The sequence below is a fragment of the Perissodus microlepis genome, chromosome 1, assembly GCF_051167445.1.
Source record: "Perissodus microlepis isolate ML-2025 ecotype Zambia chromosome 1, ASM5116744v1, whole genome shotgun sequence".
In the NCBI taxonomy this organism is placed as follows: domain Eukaryota; kingdom Metazoa; phylum Chordata; class Actinopteri; order Cichliformes; family Cichlidae; genus Perissodus; species Perissodus microlepis.
In genome coordinates this window covers 14193158-14215680 of record NC_140461.1, presented here as the reverse complement: position 1 = coordinate 14215680, position 22523 = coordinate 14193158, and the positions used below count along the sequence as shown (strand labels likewise).

At 38.8% G+C, this 22523-nt stretch overlaps 1 protein-coding gene across 5 annotated transcripts in view; it reads right to left on the bottom strand.

The window, feature by feature from the left end:
• The window catches only part of ush2a (Usher syndrome 2A (autosomal recessive, mild)), a 214996-nt gene that overhangs the window by 132437 nt on the left and 60036 nt on the right, over positions 1 to 22523 (bottom strand). For all 5 annotated transcript variants that reach the window (XM_084931033.1, XM_084931019.1, XM_084931025.1 and 2 more), the window contains 11 exons: positions 21941 to 22166; positions 21647 to 21784; positions 19159 to 19339; positions 15930 to 16093; positions 15604 to 15762; positions 15274 to 15502; positions 14821 to 14944; positions 12413 to 12560; positions 10089 to 10370; positions 6301 to 6476; positions 5908 to 6055 (listed from right to left, as the gene is read on the bottom strand). In XM_084931033.1, the coding sequence (XP_084787159.1) occupies positions 5908 to 6055; positions 6301 to 6476; positions 10089 to 10370; positions 12413 to 12560; positions 14821 to 14944; positions 15274 to 15502; positions 15604 to 15762; positions 15930 to 16093; positions 19159 to 19339; positions 21647 to 21784; positions 21941 to 22166 (1975 nt within the window). The remainder of the gene's footprint in view (positions 1 to 5907; positions 6056 to 6300; positions 6477 to 10088; positions 10371 to 12412; positions 12561 to 14820; positions 14945 to 15273; positions 15503 to 15603; positions 15763 to 15929; positions 16094 to 19158; positions 19340 to 21646; positions 21785 to 21940; positions 22167 to 22523) is intronic.

The following is a 22523-nucleotide window of genomic DNA, read 5'->3' as shown; positions in this document are numbered from 1 at the left end:
TTGTGTGATTGGGCTTTCCTTCAGTAGAAGCTTATTTCTTTCAGGCTACACAAAAGTCCCATTTTCATTTAATAGAAGATCAATTTAATTTCCTTCGCTCACTCAAGGTGTTAAATTAAATGTCTCTTTGAAACATACTGTAAGGTACTGGAGAAGCAGTTTTAACACATAACATAAATAAATCTACCAGAGACTAGCTGATATAGGGAGGACAGATTTATAGGAATGGAGGAAAAAGCATAGCAAGTGATAGACCGGTGTAGAGATGGGAAAGATGTGTGTGTGTGTGTGTGTGTGTGTGCATTAAGTGTCCTTTCATTGTAGTGTTTCTCTTTCGATGTGTGGGTGTGTTTCAGTAATTGTCTAAATGGTTCGTGGTAGGAGTAAATTAGCTTTCACTGACAACCATGCGGATTATCTTTAGTGTGACTTCTAGCAGAGCCCTTAAAAGCAAAGTGGACAGCTTGTTTGGCGCCTCATCTTGGCACATCAAACCATAAATTACTGCCAATCGATAGCTTACCAGTCTATTGATATTGAGCTAGTGTGACATTTAGAACGCTGTCAGTGGCACACACATATACAACATGGCCCTTGCTTTACACTGTGGTGTACTATTTATTTATTTATTTATTTTTATGGATGCCATGTTGGTAAATAAATTTTCCTTCTATGAGTGGGTAGAATAGTGATGCAGGGGTTTGAATCTGCCTGCCTTTCTGCGCAGAGCTTCCATGTTCTCCCTGTGGCTCTGGTAATTCCTCCCACAATCAAAAGGCATGCTTATTATTCTAAGTGTGAATTGTTGGTCTGTCTTATATCTTATCAAAAAGTGGCAACTGTCAATTTTTTTAGCCCACCTCCAACTAAGGAGGACCGACTTTATGTTAATAAAAAGATTTGTACATTAGCAGCAAAACAGCACAACATCAATATGAAAGTAAGTTTAATGATCCTCTAGGATCATCAAGGCATTTTCACCCAGAGGACTGCCACTCACTGGATATTCTCTCTCTTTCTGACCATTCTCTGTGAATCCAAGAAGTTATTTTGCATAAAAATCAAAGTAAATTAGCAGTACTCAGAAAAGCCCTTCTGACACCAAAAACCATGCAACTTTCAAAGCCACTTAAGTCACCTTTATACCCATTAACCCTTCTCTATACACACCATCTCAACCTTGCTTCTCCTACATTGTCTATACTCATTTCTAGCCTTGTCCGTTCTGTTCACTCCCAATGAAAATTTTTGCAACTTCAACTTTGCCACCTCCAGTTTGGCTTCTTGTCTTTTTTTTGTGTCACTATCTCCAAACTACACATTATAACAGGTCTCACAACTTATAAACCTTCCCTTTACTCTTGCTGCTATCCTGTCAAAATTCACATTGTACAATCACACTGTATTCAAAAATCTAGTTAAAAAGTCCACTGCCCTCCCTCTTAGACGTTTCCATTTCCTCTTCTCTTGTTTTCTTTATTCATCAGCTCCTCAAAGTATATCTTCTGTCTTCTCAAGACACACTCGTCACTCATTAATAAATTTACATTTCTATCCTTCAACACAGTAATCTGCTGTATATGCTTTCCAACTCAATCTCTCTGGTTATGTATAAAAGTTCTTTTTCTCCTTCTTCAGTGTCCAGCTTCACATACAACCCACTGTAAGCCTTTGTCACCTCCTGCTACTTTCTTCATCTCCTTGACTATCCCACTGTTTCTTTGCTAACCTCTTCATTTGAATACGTTCTTGTACTTCCTCATTCCACTGCCAAATCTCATTGTCTTCTGTTTCCTTTCTGTCCATTTGACAGAACGCGTATTCTTGGAAAAGTGGTTGCAGGAGGTGAGCTGGCTTCAAACAAATACACTTTTCCGAGAATGCGCGCTTCCTTTGCAGTTCGGACTCCTTCTGACATTTCTTTGGAGGTGGAGGAACACCAAAGTAATTGCTTAAAGGAGGTTGCTTCTTCGACATCTTTAAGAGTTCTAAACAAATGTCTGTCCTTCTCCAGAAAATCTTATGTATGCAAACGTGCGTTGCAACTTCTTATCTGGTGCGCATCTTTTATTTTGACAGCACATGTGCACCTGCGGACCACTTATGTGCACCCCTGACTATACTCTCTTTGTCATCTGGTGACTCTTCCTTACCACACAGAGCCTGTATCAACTACTCGCCGAACTCTGAACGACATTCTTCCTCTGCCTTCACTCGCTTCCTCTTCTTGATACCTAGAGCCATCATACAGACTAACATCTGATGCTGCCTAGATACATTTCCCCCAGATTATGTAGACATAATCTACCTGAATGCACCTTCCTCCTTATATATGACCCATGTTTCTTCTTCTTGAAATGTGTGTTTAACAGGCAGGTTAGAGGTAGCAGCCAGTTAACATGCCCTCTCTATTTGTGCACCAACATGTCAAATGTCATCCAGTAGCTTATGTTCTTTGATCACTTAATCAGTTATTGCATTACTGGGGATATCTACTAGCATAAATTAATATTAGTTCCCAGCAATGACCGGGTTGTATTTCGACACAAGTCTAAAACACAATAAAACCTGGACACAGATATCCATATTAGAGAAAAACATTTCAAATGTGACAGAACTATAGGATAGTGTTATCGTTGTTGATAGAGTTTGAGTGTGTGTTCATGTTTGAATCATGAAAGACAGTTTTCTTCTTACTGACCAGTCTGATTGGACAATCTGGTTGTATATTTTCTGCATGTCATGTATTCATTTATTGTATCTGCTTGTTCATTTAGTGAAATTAACTTAACATTATGACACATCAAGTTTGACAAAACCCACTTGCTTTATTATGAGTATACGGAAAAACACACCACACATACACACACAAGGTTAACAGTCCACCAGAAAGGTTAATTTTAGCTGCCGACATGGTAATGAAGCAGCTAAATCATGGGCCAGCTCCCAGGAGCAATTGTGCGTGTGCGTGCACACGCGTGTGTGTGTGTGTGTTTCCTGTTTTTACAGCAACTGACATGTCTTAACAGGCTCTTAGCGTACAGTTACACCACGCACATAAGCACACCACTTATTGACATGGCGATCCCTTGCCATGCATATTTCTCTTCTCAAGAAGGGCCTCAGGCCAATTATGCGTAAATCAATAAAGTTCCTGTTCTGTTGAGTGGTGTTACAGTGTGAGTGCACGTGTGTGTATGTGTCTCTGTGTGCATGTCTTGTAGAACAAGACTTTATGGATGTAGGATACATAAAACATCACCATCAGACCCTGATTAGCCACTCACTTTACTTTGTGATCAATAACTTTGTGGGAAGATACACACACACTGAAACAATTGCAAATGCATCAACACAGGTGGACAGGAGACCTCTTTCCTTGAGTCGTTACGTCTGTCTCAGTGTGCGCGCTAATGTTTAGTCATGTGCTTCGGTGTAACTCCGGTGGATTCACAGATGCTGTCTGTTCACTTACAGCAGATGGTAGCTGGCTCTAATGGCCCAGCGTCATGTGTGGAAGATTTATCAGAGCATCTGTATCATGCTCAAGTACACCTTATGAGGAGTACCACTGAATGTGAAGATATTTCTACTACAGAGGTTTTTTCAGGTCATGTTCCTTTCATTCAGCTTGCAAGAGAAAAGCTGGAGACCTTTTTGTTGACTAAAGAAGGTTTCAGTCAACAAACAGTTTGGTGTCCCAAATAGGAAGGGTTTTTATTAATTGTGCTGTAGCCAAAGAGGCACTTCTTTATTAGAAGGACACATTTTAAGATGTGCACATATGTACAATCCAAGATTGTCTCTGCAGGGGGAAACAAGAAGCAGAGCAGAAAGCAATGAGTCAATCCAGATTTAACAGGCTGGGAAAGAGCTCCAATGACAAAAAAAAAGATTAATAAAAAAGTGCTAGTCCCCAGCCTCTCCAGCACCTATGACATAAATTTAAAAAAATCTAGGTGATTTTCAGAAAAGTTGACCTCTGACCTTGAGGTTGAGGTCATTGAGATTTGAACTCATCTGAGATTTTTATTAGATCTACCTATAGTATCAATTAGAAAATCCTAGATGGCATCTTTCTCAATTTATTGTGTTCACAAGATTTTCAGAAAACTTGACCTCTGACCTTGAGGTTAAGGTCACTCTGACTTGAACTCATTCAAGACTTTTAGTAGCTGCACCTACCAAAATCCTACGCTGCCTCATTCTCAAGTTATCATATTGACAAACATGGGTGTCCATGTTTCACGACAATACCCCATCAGCCTTATAAAAACCTCTTTATTTTGGCATGAGACTTCTAATGGGGTTATTAGTGGTCCAAAAAGTACATAACTGTAGACAACTAACAACAGCATGCAAAAAGAGGCTTGTCCAACAGATGCATATGAAGTCAGCAGCTTTTCAGAATTTGTATAATTCTTCTCATTACAACTCCCTACTGATATGCTACCATGTTTTTATAAAGGAATGTAACAGTATTCACCCAGTGCATGTTAGATTGAGGTCTTAAAGATTATTGTTAAATATTTTTTGTCAAGTGCAAAGATTATTGCTAAACTGAAAGAAGAAAAAGTGATCTGATGCAGCAGAAGCTTAACACCCAGTGGAGGAGCAAACGCTATGCAAATTGTTTTGGAATTAAAAAAAAAATCTGCTAAACGGCATATGCCATTATCATTTCTTATAGTTGAAACAAAAGACATCTTTGGCGTTGGATGAAACAAAACGGTGGCAACAGATGTGGCTGTTAAAAATACATTCAAAAAGTCAACTGGGTACAATAAGCCATATTGAACTGTACTGTATTACAGTCAAGAGAAGTCTTTGGAATCACTTAAAATAAACATTGTCGCTGTGTCAACAGATGTAGCCATTAAAAATACATTTAAAAAGTCCACCAATTACAATATGAAGCATCATTCATCACAATAAACACAAGGAATGACTTTTTGAGAATTGTATGAAATGAAAATATTCCCTATGTCAACAGATGTAGCTGTTCAGAATATGTTCAAAAGCTGAATTCCCTGAGCAAGTATTTATAGATGAAAGGTTTTTGTTTTACAACTCTGCGCGCCCATTGTCTATTCACCTAAAGAGATAAACAAAACAAAAAAGACAAAAACATAACATGAGCAGCAAGCGTAGACACCGTGAGTGAACAGATGGAAAAGTGTGTTGCACGGTCAAGTGCGCCTCTGAGTGCAATATGTATATTTTAGAGTGATTCATGTTCCTCTGCTGCCATGTGCTATTTGTGTGTGAGCGAAAGAGCCCAGCAGATAGCAAGTGAAAGATGGACAGGGAGGGGGGGGGGGGGGGGGCTGAGAAAGCAACAGACTATCAAGACAGACAGAAAAAGACATTAAATCAGAATTCTGTGTGTGTCCATGTCACCGTCCACTGATCAATTAGTGCTCATCTAGGCACCAGAGATTTGTGCCTGAGTTATTAAACATAGCTAATTCATCCTACTTCCATAAAGGTTATAAATCCACAGAAGAGCGAGAGGGATTGTATATGTGTTTCTGTAATTCTGTGTGTGTTTGATTCATGGCCAGCAGGAAGTGTGTGCTACGCCACATTTTTCTCCTTGTAATTAACAGTAAATTGTTTTTACTGCCGTGCACCATGAATATCCCCCCTAGTTAACATGACCAATGCTGTCGCCACTCAAGTACCTGATGACTGACTGAGTGCTTTTGGGTGTGTGTGTGTGTCTGTTTGTGTGTGCATATGTCAGAGGTTTGTTTTGCAGTTGTTATGCAAACACCACACTATGTAAAATAACTACTATTATACTTTAAAAAGACAATATTTGGGAACTATCAGTATTTCATTATTGCCGAGAAGCGTGCATTTGTTTATGTCTGTGTGTGTTTTGCATAAATCTTTATGCTCTACCTGCTGGTAAGGTCCATCCAGTGCTTGGCAGACTGGTAATGCAACCTGCTTTTGTGCAGAGTGTGACAGTGAAGTTGTACACGTGATAAGGTTTCAATCCTTTCACTACGTAAACTGGATGGGATGATGGGCCCACTCTATGCAACGCCTGCAAAACACAGGGACAAGGAATATAAAAACAGAAACAGAAGAAAACAAAGAGACTATCCCATTTTTTTTTGTTTTTAGAAAATTCCTACATTGTGAAAAGTTAGTGAAAATGACCTAATACGAAAGCATTTATCTTCAAAATAAATGTCATTTGCTGTATATTACATTTCTGCCAGGTAAGCTCTTTTTTTTTGGTAGGTTGTCCTGGCAATTATTTCCAATTTTATGTGTGAATGTGCTTACCTGACTAATAACCGGAGGGGCATATGGATTGTTGGTCTGTTCGGTTAGCAGGTTGACCCGATATTCTGTCACCTGTCCTCTGGCGATGACCCCGTGGTCTTCAGCAGTGCTCCAGGTTACTTTAAGACTGGTAGACGACAGTGCGGACACTTCTGGAGGAGCCATAAACTCTGGCACTGGAAACACATATTGCACCGTTTTCATTATCAGACCTCCATGCCACAGATCAGCTATTTACAGAGATCACAAAGAGCATAAGCATATCCTAAGCTAACACACAAGTTATTACAGGGTAAAGTAAATCTGATTGCAAGCTAACACTCTAATACACATTGTGACTTTTCAGGGTGTCCGTAGATTAGGCATTTGTCTATCTGTATACAGATTTAATTTCAATGCAGCCAAAATTATGTATAAAGCAGCATTATAAAGGTTTTAATCAGAGACATTTACACCGAGGAAGACCGCAACCTGGTCTCTGAACAACAGCTCTTTCCTGCTAATTTCTCCTTATGTAGCTTACAAACTTGTAACAAACTGAAAACAAAGTCACCAATGCAAAAAAATATTTTTACAGCAGGGTAAATAGTTAGCAAATCAGCAATTTGCAGCACAGCAGACACCAAGTACAGTTTCAAGTGGGGGGGTTTTCACTAATTTTCCACTAATTTTCAGTACACTCCTTGAACATGACCATTTTCATAGGAATATTTCTTGTTTCTAACCCACTTAACAATGACCTGATTCAATCATAAAAAGGCACCTAACTGAAGGGATGAACCAGAGTTGTGTCTACACAGGTAGGCAACTTAGCTAAACATAACCCAATATATAAAAAGTATCTTTAGACACTTTGTTACAAGAAGCCTGTCACAAAAGACATAATTTGTCCAATTTCTTTAGTTGAATCTATAAAAAAAAAAATCTGTGTGTGTGTGTGTGTGTGGGGGGGGTTAATAGACAACACTTATGGAGTTATCGTAGATAAATTCTGATGAATCGCAATGGCTATTTCACACTGCCCAATATCTTTTAAATCTGAGCAAGTACATCGTGGTTAGTGCTGAAAATTACAGTAACAGTAACACAGTGTACTGCTCCCTTTGAGTCAATGTACTGTAGCTCACTCAATAGTCTCTTTTGTCCTCTCCTTGTTTCTCTCTTCTTTATATGACAGTAATCATTCAAATATTTTTTTTATCTTATTACAACTGGATTTCTGTTTAAATGATTGGATAGGCTATCTTGCTATATATAAAACCCATGAAAAATTATAATCAAGATCAAGCAATATTTTCTTAATTTATACACATACATGTACCTGCTTGTAATAAATAGAATCAGTAGTATTAAAAACATTAACTACCTTAATTAAAAGCCCAAATTACTCTAGCCCATCCAAAATCAGAATCTTGGCGATAAGCCTGGGTTCTGTCATGGTCTGGGGCTGCAATCCAGTCAGTGGTGCTGAATGCAGAAAAGTACCATCAGATTTTGATCAAGCATGCAATACCATCTGGAAAGCCTCTGATTGGCAAACGCTTCATTTTTTAGTATGACAATGATCCCAAACACGGCCAATGCTGTAAAAGCATGCCTGCCTAGAAAAACACACAGTGGAATACTATCAGTCATGGACTGGGCTCCCCAGAGCCTGGACCTCAGCATTAATGAAGCAGTGTGGGATCATCATGATAGAGAACGGAACAAAAAGCTGCCAACATCCAAAGAAGAACTTTGGAAAGTCCTTCAAGAAGCCTGGAAAGCAATTCCTGAAGTTTACTTCAAGAAATAACAAGGACGCTTACCTAAGAGAGCTCAGGCTGCTTTGAGAAATAAAGGTGGCAATAGTAAATATTAATTTTCAAGTTTGTTAGAACTGTAACATGTGTTTGAAAGTTTAAATACACTGTTGCATCACTTTCCCAACAAACATGGAGAACATAACACTCCAGGATAACAAAGGTCAAAGGTCTGTCCTCCTCAGGATGGTTTTGAAAAATTCATGATTTTGCCTCTCAGACATGCAAGTGGTAACTAACCTTGTTCTGTATTATATCAGTACAAATACAATTCCAAACCGCTTCTGACATGATGGTTACTTACCTTTATTGATATGATGTATATTTTCTGTGCAACTACTGCTTTTTTAGTAATTCATTCATTCATTTACTGCTTCTTTTATTTTATGTGTAATTAGTGCTGGTGTTTGGTTATAGTTATGTCTTTGTTTGTAAGATTAGGAACAAGTGTTTTATAAATACCTTGGCTTTGTGTTTCTGTTCTTAACAAATCAAGTCCCAACTTATATCACTTGTTATCTAATTTTAGGTTTGCTTCTAAAGTCACTTTTAGGTATTCATTATCAGCCTTTTATGTTTATTAAGCCAACTCTTGAAGTGGCATAGTGATGCAGGGGTTAGCACTGCTGCCTCACATGAACTTCTGTAAGTTCTCTGTCTCATCTTCATTTGGTATTAGCAAACAGGTAAGTCATCTCATAACTTATCAGAAAAGTGAGAATAGATTCAAAACATTGACTGTATTTTCTCTGTCTTAGTAGATTATTAAATTTGGCTCCACATTAATTTCACCACTTTGAGTATCAGCCAGTGAGTCTAACATTCTCTAAGATGTGCGTCTGACAGTTTAACCTAAAATGTGTCGGCTGAACCTGCAAAATTAATTTTTCATTTCTTAATAACTTGGTGATTTTTTTCTTTGACTACCACATAAATTTTTTAAAATAAATAAATAAATAAATACAAATTCTAACAAAAAGACATATTCAGAGAGGTTAGTGGATATTATGTGGTCTTAATGGATTTAAGTATTTCATAATTCTACGGTTGTGATAGCCACTATTACATGACAGATTAGAGAGAAGGATTCTTTATTCTACTGTTGATGCCATCTAACTGTGAAATATGCTGTGAAATGTGATTCACGGTAGACATAACCACAGTCATATTCTTTCTTTCTAACTCAGCACATGTACGCGCACCAACACTGACACACATCCCACATTCAAAATGGTGTTATCATATGCTTGTTATCCAGACACATAGCTTAGAGTGACGTTGGAGGCAATCATTTAGTCCTAATGAGCCATATCATCCCTTTGAAATTCAAATACCTTAATGAGTTTCCCCTCCCCCACACGCAGTTTTTCTTTCCTCCTTCCTTCCCTGCTTTCTTTTTCTACAATCTATCTCACAAATACTCACTAATTTTAATATAGTACAAAAGATTATTTAACCAACAGCAATGGCATCTGGTGTGTAGCTACATTTTAACCAAAGTGTCACTCAATTCCAATTTGTTTTTAGATCTGGGGTCCATCAGTTATTGACAGGCCTTAATTTAACATCATAAGTTAAAAATTTAACTCATTTAAATTTTAAGCAAGCTCTTTGGAGTGTCTGAATGCGAATCATTTTGTCTGAATATAGGTGTAATACAGAATCGGATTTTTCTGATTCAGCCATGGAAGGCCATGAAAGGAAAACCTAGCTTAAAAAATCCATACTGGACACACCACTGAGTCATTGATGGTTGCCAGCTGGATAAAAGTCAGCCCTTTAACACTGAAATGGAACTGCCATCTCTGGGCAAGCCTCTTTCTGATAATTGCCCAGAAAACATTAACCACTGAAGGCTTTTGTTTCACACAGCTACAGTGCCTAACTAGATTTTACTTGGTTATTTCCCTGATTCCTTAACTTACTGTAAATACACCCAGTGAGTAAAAGTCAGCTGTTGAAATCATGAACACGAGATATACAAACCTCCCTCCATGGTGCGTGCTGAGGTCCACCCAGATGTACAACTTCCTGCAATATTGGTGCTTACAACTCTCATCTGGTATGTTGAAAAAGCCTCTAGACCAGTTGCATTAGTACTGGTCTCAGGGGGTGACATTAAGCTTTTATTGGCTATGTTGGAACTTAAGGAGACACTTGGATCCAGCCAACCAGAGCTGAAAAACACCCTCTTTTCAATAGCAAGACTCGAAAGGTTCTGTGACTCCACTGGCCCACGGAGAAAGACCTCATACTTTGTGATAACACCTGTACAAAAAGAAAACAAATGTTAAATCAGTCTCTGAGATTACCTCTGATGTCTGCTAAAACAAAAGCTCTTCATCTAAACAATTATTTAGGAAATTAAAGAAGGAAAGCAACAGCTGCAGCTGCAGGGTTTGTTAGGAAAATACTGTCTGCACAGTTTATTTGTGCTCTAACACAACACTTTAGTTATTGTTAGTAATAGTAACAATAGTCCTTTCAAATTCATATCGTGATTACTACAAATGTTGAAGTAAAAAAAAAAAAAACATAGAATACAATTAGCAAATAGTAATGGATGCAATGCAGTTTTGTTGACGACTTGTTAACATGAAAACAACAGAAATGTGTTAAAATGAGGAGAGAGCACCATGAAAACAAGTAAGAAATCTACAAATCCTCTGTGTACGATTAAAGGTTTTCAATTGTTGTGGTTATAAAATAACACTTCAAATGATAGAAATATAAATTATAAATAAAAACAAATACGGTAATGCAAATGTCTGTTTTGGCAGCTTTGTTTGCCCTGAGCTTAACATGCTCTTACTTCTTTCCTTTACTGTTCTTTGATGTCACGTAGGTTTTTATTCTTTCTACTTTAAATGATTAGGTATTATGTATTATATAAAAAGTGTAGCGTCTACAACTGCAGCAAATTTAGTTTATTAGAAATCTTAACAACAGTTAACTATCCTTAGCCAATCAAACTACTCTCTGGAACTCCTAATAACTTTACTGAAAATCCCTCTGCATCACTAGTAGATCATTAAATGTTGGAAAATAGAAAATCTATAATAGATATATTCATTCTTTAGCAGTATTTACTCTCCAAGTTCACTGAAAAAATTAAAAGCTTATATACAATTATAAAATTAAATAAAAATGAAAAACTTGTGCAAAAAGTAGTGGCAAAAAGTGCCAAAAAGCAGAAGACATGTTACACAGCAAAAAACAAGGTACAAACCCACCATTGTGGAGAGACTCCACATTTGCAAATAAGTACTGAGCAGGTCTCAGCAATACTGCTAACCAGATACACGTTATGATGTCTGTCCCTCAACTCAATGAGGAAAAAACAAAAACTGGTGTAGGCAGATGTGTGCATTTTAAAACTGATCATTTCCACCCGAACACCACTTCAGTTTCTTATTATTTTCACAGAAGCACTGACCACACAGGCAAGAATAGCCGTATTATAAAAGAGTTACTTTAACTTGACTTCTCATTGAATGCTTCACTTTGAATGCACGGAGCTGGGACGACTGAAATGGAGAACTAACATAAAGATTGCCTGATGAGGACAGAGAGCAAAATCAAAATGGAGAGGTGAGAAGGATGCTAAATGATTAACTAATGACAATGAAATGACACACAAAACCATATTAAGTGAGCTTTATATGACACTGCGAGGGAAACAGATCAACAGATGGGGAGGGAAAAAAGAGACACAGGCAGAGAGAAACCCAGGTTAGAGGGCTTTGTTTTACACTGAGCCTTAGAGCCAATACAAAGCTCTGGATTTACAAAAGGCAGTTCCAGTTCAGTGTGTATTTCTGTGTGTGTGTGTGCATTTGTGTGTGTGTGTTGGTTTAAGTTGACTCTCATGTGTCTTGAATGACACAGCCCTGAAGCTTTGCCACTAGGTAAGTGTTTCATGTACAAAATGTGTGTCATTTATTCTACTGTATTATTAATTTTGAAACAGGCATTAACATTATAATGTAATTGTTATTTACTTAAAATAAACACAATGTATTCTTAATTGCAAAGCTATAAGCAATTTTTTTCTCTTGGCAGTGAGACCTTCTATGATGCATGGTATGTAGACAGTGATACTGCTGCAGAAGGCTAAGGGTTACGTTGGGAGTGACCAGGATAGACAAGAGAAGATCACAGAGAAGAGTTATAGATAAAGTGAAAGAGTACAAGAAGAGAGTTGGTGTGACAGAAGAAGAAGGAATAATGTAAAATGGATAAAAAGCAGAAAAGTAAGTATTACACATTAAATGAGATTACCATACGAGTGTGTATATTTGTGGTCATACCATTAGGCTCACTGGGGGGCTCCCAAGAAGCATGCAGAGTATGAGGTCCTATGGCAGTGATTCTAGGAGGGGGCTGGTTTTGTGGGGGGGCAGAGGCTGTCAGAAGAGACAGTGGTGGGCTAGAAGTGCACCCCCCAGAAGAACACGCCTGTTGAAAAGGTTAAACAGTTTTCATTGTCATTTTTTAGTCCGTAAATAATGTAAATATGTAAATATAAATATTTTTAAAAAGTAGTTCAAGCTTACTTTCTATATTATTTTAAAGCTATAGCTACCATCAGCCACAACATTAAAAACACAGATGGGTGAACAGCTGTGATGGCTCTGGGAAAGAGTACCGTAATTGTCGGGCTATAAGCCGCTACTTTTTGCACAAGCTTTGAACCCTGCGGCTTTTAGTCAGGTGCGGCTTTTCTATGGATTGTCCATGATTTTTGTCATATCGTAAGACGATTTGTTTTGTTTGTTCCGCTGTTGTACGGCACTACGTTGCCTGGCGGAAGGGCATGTGATCAGACACACAGTATCGGGGTTCAAGAGTGGTATGTTGGTCACATGTCCATCCGCCAGGCAACATAGTGCCGTACAAGTAGCGCGAAAAACAAACTTCAAAGTAGCGCTACGCGTTCAGCGGGAGGCGTGGATGACGAGCGGCAATAAACTTGCGAAAAGCAAGTTATGCTCAACTCCACCGGTGGAATCTGACAGCGTGGTAAAGTGTGAAAACATCCATGATCACCAACGGATTTCGAAGGGCTGGACTGCTGCATGATGGAGAGGAGGACACCGCCACGGCCCTTCTGAGGGTGTTCGACTCTGACACTGACAACGAGGATTTGTCTGGTTTTGAAAGTGACAACGAAGGAAAGAAGCTGAGAGTGGATGACGAAGCCACCCTGAGCCTGTTCATTTCCGACACTGGAGAAGAGGACTTTGGTGGTTTTAGTGCGCAGGAAGATGGTGGTGAATGACTGACTTTTCTTCTTGTTAAAGCCGTGTCGCTGCACCTGAGCCTAAAAGGTAGTCCGAATCAATTTTTCTGGTGTGCTGTAGGTTATTGTTATGTACTACATTTGTTACTCATTTATGAAGCACAGTACATGTTTCGTACTTGTAATTACCGCTACTTGTACATATACCTAAAAAGTTATGCAAATATGTACCCATAACTTGTTTTTCAAAATATTAATAAAATGGGTGTGTCTCCAAACAGCCATCTCTTTCCTGACAATTCCCTTTGTGCATATTCTCTTACATATGATAAGTCAACATTGAAACACCTGCGGCTTTTAGTCAGGTGCGGCTAATGTATGTACAAAACAGGATTTTCCCCTGATTTTAGCTTGTGCGGCTAATATTCAGGTGCGCTTTGTAGTCCGGGAAATACGGTATATTTAAATAGCAAGCCTTGTGTGGTGGTCCGTAAATGCAGTGTGTAGTAACTACCATGGTGCTCCAACTGATGAACCAGTGACTGTGTCACTGGCATAGAAGTCCCATTGATTCACATGTGAAGTAAAGGCTGACATAAGTGGTTCAATCTCACAGAGGAACTGCACAAATGACTGAAACCCTTAATACTGGCTAAGACAGAATGGTGTCAGAACGCTGTCCCACTGAAAGCACCATTACAGGCATGTAAGTATCTTGAAAGAATAATGAAAATGGAAGAAGGTAGCAAAATCGGGGGCCGGTTTCACAATAATAACTGGTTTCTAAGGTTACACCTGTTTCTTGTTTAGTTTAATGCAGACTGCTTCACAAAAACTGATTAACCAGTGACACTCAACATAAAAAGGGAAAAAGGTGCTCATAATTGAGAGCAAAGAAATGTGAAGCAGATGTAGCAGAGAGCTGCCCCTCCCTGAGCCTGGTTCGGCTGGAGGTGTCTTCCTGTCAAAAGGGAGGTTTTCCCTCCCACTATCGCCAAAGCGCTTGCTCATAGGGGGTAAAATGGGGTTTTCTCTGTTTTCTTTGTATTATTGTACGGTCTTTACATTACAATGTAAAGTGCCTTGAGACAACTGTTGTTGTTGGCACTATTTAAATAAAACTGAATTGAATTGAAAAGTTTTCAAAGGTTTTGTAAAACCAATCCCTAATGACTGGATTCTATGAATACCCCTTCTTGGAAATGTTGTTTTCTGATTGTTTTTTACAGCAGGGTAATAAAATAGGACAGGACAAAGAGTTCAAGGAGTCTAATCATTGGGTGCCTCAACTCCAAAGTTACAGGACCGGTTGCCTGATACAATGGGACATATGGGATTGCATCACAGTTTAGACCTTTTTTGGGAACTTGAGGAGGACCTACACCACATTAGTCAGGTGGTTGTAACATTGTCGCTGATTAATACATATCTTTGTACTCAGTTGTGCCATAAACAGTGGACATTTGTCATACCTACCTCTAGTATTACAGTATATTGGGTGAAGGGCTTTAAACCACTTGACACAGCTTCTGTAGATAAGCCTGTGTAGTGAATGGCAGGTTCTGCTTCACTGGATGACTCCATGGAGGATAACACAAACCTATGTGTGACAACAACAGTAATAAGTATTTCTTTTTGTCTGTATTTCTTCATTGCTCACAATCACTCAACATCTTTCAGTTAAAACTAGTGCTGGAACATCACAGAGGCCTACAGGATAAGATGCATACCACGTAAACTGTACGGTCACTGGTTCAAAATAAAGACAGTGATTTAAAGCTATGGAAACAGGCTGCTGGTGCACATCACATCCCAGTTTCTCCTACCACATTTGTGACAGCTGAAAATGGTTTGTGCATTTAAAGACTCACATGTTTCCTTTTCCATCCTAAGTCTAACCACACCTCCCTCTTTTCCCTTTTTACTTACCTCTCCACTGGGCCTGTATCATTTCGTGGTGTGCTCCAGTTAAAGCTAGCACTAGTTGGACCTGGTCTTCCCACAAGATTTAAATGGAGCTGGTCTGCTTCAGGTGGTGCACCTAAAGTTCGATATGAAGCTGATGCACTTGTTGTCGCACCAGCTACGTTAGCTGTTATAAGCCAGTAAGAGTAGTTGGTGAAGGGAGACAGACTAATGTCTTCAAAAGATTCAGGGCCTTAAAATGGAAAGAACAAAGGAATAGGTAGGAAATTAATTTAGGGAGGAGAAAGACCAAAGAATATTTACATGTGTGTGATACGCTGTGTCGATACATACTAAAAGGATAGCGACTTTGGACAGTATGCACTGACTGTCCATCCCTAATGAGTGTGTAGTTGAGTATGTGAGAGTTTGGGGAGTCCGGTGGATGCCAAGAAAGACGAATAGATGAGTAACTGAGTGCAACACCTACTGGTGCAGGCTGCTGGGAGGGTGCTGCCCAGAAAGAGACAAAAACAAGTATATAAATAAACACACAAAATACAAATTAAAACTTAGAAAAAGTACTATGTTAACTTTCACACTGATGTACTGAGGATTACTGGCTGATTACTGGCATGTTGGTGCTCTGATGTGTGTGTTTATTAACACGTAAAACAGACCTTTAGTGCAGCCAAAGTGGTTCCCAGGATCGAAATGACTTGCCCCAAGTTGACATAAATCACATTTATCTCCAGTTACCAACAGCTTACATGCACAGACCCCTGTGTCCGGATGGCACGAACCATTAATGCTCCCCACTGGATCACATGCACAAGGATGGCATCTGTTTATTAAAAAGAGAAGAAAAACAAAGAAATCTCACTTTTTTTATAACTAAAAAAAATATGGTTCACAGTAACATGCAAAGACAAAAAAAAATCAATACACAACATAACCACTGGCATAAAAAACCTCTTGATCATTAAAATGATTTTAAGTGACATAATAAAATTCACACTCTGTAGTTTGATAACTGCACAGTAGGAAAAAAAAAGTAATTTTGTTAATACTATTGACTGGGTGTGTTTCTGTATTGGGGTGGGGTACAAAAGAAAGCAAAGTGCATTGTTAAATCTAGCTGCAAAAGTTTGCTCAAAGACAACTGGGCATGTGTGAGAATGAAAGGTGGTGGATCTTTTCCCTAACACTGTGAGCGAGACTCTCACTGCCATCTAGCCCACCCACCACATTATATAGTAGCTGTGAAGCTAACTTTGCCAAAAAAGCTGAATTTCTCCTCAAGTTGTCGAAGTGTGAGCGCTTGTGACTATATGTGTGTGTGTGTCTGGCAGTGCATGTGTCTGGGTCAGCAGTGTGGTGTTACCCTCACAGGGGATGGGAAGTGGGTGATCATCCGGCCAGCTACCTCACACCTTAGACCGCGCGCACGCGCACGCGCACGCGCACGCGCACACACACACACACACACTTACAATAGTCTGCTTGCAGGAGGATTTTAGGCACACACACATGCACAGCACTCCAGCAGAGTAAAACTGTACAAACCATGTTACTGTCACACACATACAGACATTAGCCACGTGTGCTTTTTTTTTATTCTACAGCATATTGTACTCATATGTTCTCAGTTGCTCTCCCTCTGTCGACCCCCCCCCCCCCCCAAAACCACACACACACGCATGCACACACACACGCACGCACACACACACACAAAACTACACCTTCTTTATTGCTGTGTGAAAAGCCACAGCTTCATAACGAGCCGCAAATTTGTCCTGTCAACTGGTGCTCCCACAAACACACACGGAGGCACAAATACACACACATACAAATGCCATAGTGACTCGACCTTCACTCCATTCCCAAGGAGAAAGAAAACACCAACATCACACCCAGTCTTTCTTTTTTCATCAGCCTTCAAAGTACTGGATGTGTGCGTTACTGAGAGAGAGAGGATTTAAGAGTACCGGCATATAACATATATCATTCAACCAGATTTTTAACACAGTAAGGTGTTTGTGTAAAAAATAAATAATAGAATAGCAAAAAGAAGTACAATTTATTTAATTTTTGAGAAAATGTTCCAGCAACATGCACAATGTCATTGAGACATTTGTTTACTTTTATGCAACCAGTCTCAAACATGAGACAGGTACATAGGCAGTACCAAAAAATTTTTATGGTACCAAATATCTTCGCATCACCATGAGATTCTCCATTTACATATAGTGCTTTGCAAAAACCTTGAGCTATACCTAATCTAATTTTTTAGTCATTTCTTTAAAGGGGCCAGATTTTTTTGACCACTTTAATTTTTTTCTAGTGCTTTTCAGCAATAGGTTTGCAAACTTTCTGGAGATTTTCCTCTGGATTGTTTCAGTAGAATGTTTTGCAGTTTGTTAAGCCACTAAATACTGACCTATGAATCAATAATAAGTTATAAGTTATATTTAACGTTATAACGCCAATTCCATTTTTTTCCCACAGTTTTTCGAGGACCAATTTTCAGCAAAAAAGTTGTGTATACAGGTTACACGGCAAGTTCAGACCCTGGAAATTCTGAATTTCGTTTTTTTGTTTTGGGTTTTTTGCAACACCGTGTAACTGCCTTAAATCAGGAAAGAGGTACAACAGTGAGTGTCTGCAGCCATCTGTGAAACACAGTGGAAGCTCTGACCTGCTGTGGAGCTACATTTCAGTCTGGGGTGTTATGGATATTAATAAAGTGGATGGAATTACAAACACAAAAAAATACGGTCAGATTCTGAAACCACCGGGATTCATTTTTGAGAATGACGATGATCCTTTTGCCTCCCCTGAGCCTGGACTTATTCAACAGCTGGAATCAACATTATTCAAGTAGTGTGCCATAATCTTGACAGAGAATGGAACAAAAGGTAGTGAACATCTAAACAAGAGTTTTGGATTGTTCTTTAACAATCAAGGGGAACTATTTCTGAAGACTACTTCGAAAAAAAAAAAATCCAAGAAGTCTTGCTTAAGAGCATCCATATTTAAATACTTAAACAAAAATACATGTGCTACTTGATATTTAGATTAATAAATCTTTATAGTGGAGAGACCAGCAGAGGATTAACGAGTAATAACTCATGACTTGGCTAGTCTTTTTTTTCTCTACAAGTGTGAGAAAAAGAAGAAAAAAAAAAACAACCAGCAACCAAACAACACCAGTTTAAATGATAATTCTGGATTTTGTTCATTAATGCCGTTTGCAAAATCTGTCTGAGCATCTCTGATTTTCTTTTCGCATCGCTGATATTACCCACTCAACTCACATCACCAACCCTGCTTTTCTCTCTTATGTTTTATTAGTCAACTCTTTTCTTCCATGTGATTTTCTTTTCAAGTGTCCTTGCAAAGTAAACTCTATTACTGTTGCTTTTCCTCCCTCCATCGTCCGATCCCTCTCTACTGTGAGGAGATCTCAGCCACAGCCTGATCTCATCCTTTAATGTTTTAACACTGGAGAATACAGCAATCAGGCAAGGTCAGCTAACACACACACAAACACATACATACTGGATCACTAGTCAAACAGTTTGCGCACCATCTATCTGCTGTGACACCCTGTCGAGAGGAACGGATGTGCATGTGCGTACCACCATCACATGGAGGTTAAGTGTAAAGTAACATTTGTGTATAAGTGTTTGAGGTGTGTGTGTGTGTGTGTGTGTGCAAGACAGCCCGCAGGTAGAGACATGAGCGGTAAAGGTCAAAGCAGCTCTTAACTCATGTAAGTCATATGTCTGCCTAGCAATCTGTAAACTGTCTTCACAGACACTGCATCTGCTGTTGTGTGTGAATTTGTGCATGAGATGTGTGTGTTTATACAAGTGGTGCAATTAATAGAAACAAACTTATACTTACGTGCCCAGACCAGGGTTGAATCCAAAAAACATCTCACGACACTGGTCACAACGTCGGCCTCCCACTGAGGGATGGGCACACACACACTGTCCAGTCTGGCTTTCACAACTGCGATGCAAAGCTCCAATGGGGTGGCAGTCACATTCCAAACATGTATCCTGATCCGGAGAAAAGTAGTAGCCTGCGAAAAGATAAGTATAACATAAAGTAATGAGCATGCAATGAATTATACACTGCAGTCTTTTGATATGAGTCTGACAGCTCAAGGGTCATTTCCTTAATAAGAATAATAAACAAAACTGAGAATAAGAAACTTCATTTATCCTAAAATTTTGTTGAGACTTGCAGCAGTCAAGATATAACTCATTGATACAATAACTAAAAGACCAAAATAGATAAAGGTAAAAACTTATACTAAAAAAGGAAACGTATTTAAACACAACAAAGTGGAACAAAGCGTGAAATACATGCAGTGGACCAGTGTGTCTATTACACGCTTTCCTGTGATATCTGTGCAGGCTTACCTGTTGTTCCTAGAATATTTAAAAGGCAGAGCCTTAAGTTTTCAGGCCCCTCTTCAATGGAACCAGCTTCCAGTTCTCTCTACTTTTAAGATCAGGCTTAAAACTTTCATTTTTGCTAAAGCATATAGTTAGAGCTGGATCAGATGACCCTGAATCCTCCCTTAGTTATGTTGCAATCGGTGTATGCTGCTGGGGGATTCCCATGATTCACTGAGTATTTCTTCTTCAGTCACCTTTCTCACTTACTATGTGTTAATAGACCTCTCTGCATTGAATCATACTTGTTATTAATCTCTGGCTCCACAGCATGCCTTTTATCCTGTCTTCCTTCTCTCTTCCCAACCTGTCGTTGCAGATGGCCCCGCCCCTCCCTGAGCCTGGTTCTGCCGGAGGTTTCCTCCTGTTAAAAGGGAGTTTTTCCTTCCCACAGTTACCAAAGTGCTTGCTCATAAGGCGTCATATGATTGTTGGGTTTTTTTCAGTATGTATTATTGTAGGGTCTACCTTACAATATAAAGCACCTTGAGGTGACTGTTGTTGCGATTTTTGTGCTGTATAAATAAAATTGAATTGAATTGAATATTGGGTTGAAATATGATACAATGTAGAGGTTAAATCTAAAATTAATGCAGTTATTGTGGTATGAGATGGCAAAGATTTTCTGGATTTGTCCTTGTGGCGGTGTAGTTGAACGCACCCTGTTGATATTATTTTTCAAACATTTCATATTCCTCATGATGATTGCCTTAACAGCTCCTGTGCTGGAACCCCAGTAGGTCCCTAGGCGGTATAACAGTCCATGCAATCAGCTATTGATCAGCTATTCAGCTACTGCTTTCTGTTTACATTACACAAATGTAATGTAAACAGAAATTGAAAAAATATTTAGCTTCTTTATTCTTTGCTTAATTTTCTTTTTACTTTTTTGAAAATCCACATGATAATGCTTGATGTTTTGTAAAACATCATCAACATTTGTCATCAAGACCAGGATCTGCTATTGGAAGATTTAACTTCAAGCATTCATGTCATATTGCATCGAAAATAATTAATCCAAACCTTTATCGCCTTTTATTTGTTTCCCAAAAGTTTTTTGATAGAGAGATGCTCCGGTGAGAAACAGAAACAGACAATGGTAGAAACCCTGTAAGAGCACAATTGTCTGTTGCATATGCCAAACAATGTCAACTGTGATTCATTTTTTTCAGAACTACACTAATGACATCAAAATTTCATTGATTTTGAGCACAACTGCTATCATTTTGAAATAACCACTTGATGCCACTGCTAATAACTAAACTGAGCCACCGTTTGTCATTTATTTGTAATAATATTTAACACAAAACCAATAACTGTGTCTGAGGTTGCATTAAGCACTAAGGTTCCAAATCACAAATCAATTCAGTTTATTTTTCTCAAGGCCGGCCAGATGATAAACAAATTAGATATTCTATTTTAGCCACTTGGGCAAGAAATACTGAATGGCTGCCATGAGTTGGCAGTTAAGGAAATTAAAACAGTCAGCTTGCAGGAATGGAAGCGGAAATGCATTGAAATATCAGCATGATCAGACAATGTGACAGCTTCTATCTTTATGTCTACTTTATTATTTATTTATTCATTATTTTTACACATTTTAATCAACACACCAATTCCCAACTTGTCATTGTAAACCTAATAATGATATGAAGGCTCTTCTTCTTCATTGACACTATACGTAAACTGCAACCTCTTGTCCTGCAACACTAACCCAAACAGGTGCACAACTGAAGGATGCTTTTTCCTTCCTTTTATTCGCTGTGATGCTTATGGTTGATTCCGCAAAAAAAAAAACGCAAAAGCTTTAGACCGGAAACACCCATCCCCCTTTTTCAAAATTCAGAGTCATTTTATTGGTGAACTTTTATGCTACAGTTATTTGTGAAAGTTTCTTATCATTTTTTCATCCCTTCTTTTGAACTCACCAGGTCGGCAGCTACTGCAGTCCTTTCCATAGCGTGTTGGGATACAAACACATTGACCTGTGGCACTGTCGCAGACTGACCCGCTGACTGTTCCTTTAGGGTGACACATACAGGGTACACAGCCGTGGGACAAGCCCTCTAATAGGACACAAAACAACATCAGTAGGGCTGAATACATTTGCACTTTTTAAATACTTTGTTAACAATGTTGTTTCCTTTGAGTGTTTTATTATTGAGTGAAAAATAAATGTGTAACTAATCATGGATTTAAGTTGCAGTTTGGGGTTCTCTTACTCTCAACGTCTAAAGTCTGGTTATAGTAGTTGTGAGCACAGTTGGTGCACTGCACTCCCTCTACTCCCTCCTTGCATGGGCACTGTCCGGTCTGCATATCACACACACCCCCTGAAACCGTTCCACTGATGTCACACACACATGGCAGACAACCCAGAGAGTTTCGCTGCTCCAGGGTGTGAAAATCATGACGGCAAGAATCACAGCGACGGCCTTCTACATGTTCCTGAAGAAAGAAAGATGGAACAAATGTGGAAAGAAAAGATTTCATACTAAACTTGTAACTTTAAGTATCAGGATTGGACAAAAAATTTGCCAGGAGCCAAGGGTTAAACTGGTCTGTCTGACTACACACACACACACACACACACACACACACACACACACACACACACACACGATATAGCAATAATGCATTATTTTCCTTTTTGTGCTTCTATCATTTAATCTATATTAGTATTATATTAATAATCAGAAGATCAAAGCAGAACATTTTACAACAGAAAATACAGAAGTCATAATTCCCTGAATTTTAACTCCAATTTGTGCTTTATGATTACACAACATCATTTTTATGGAAGTC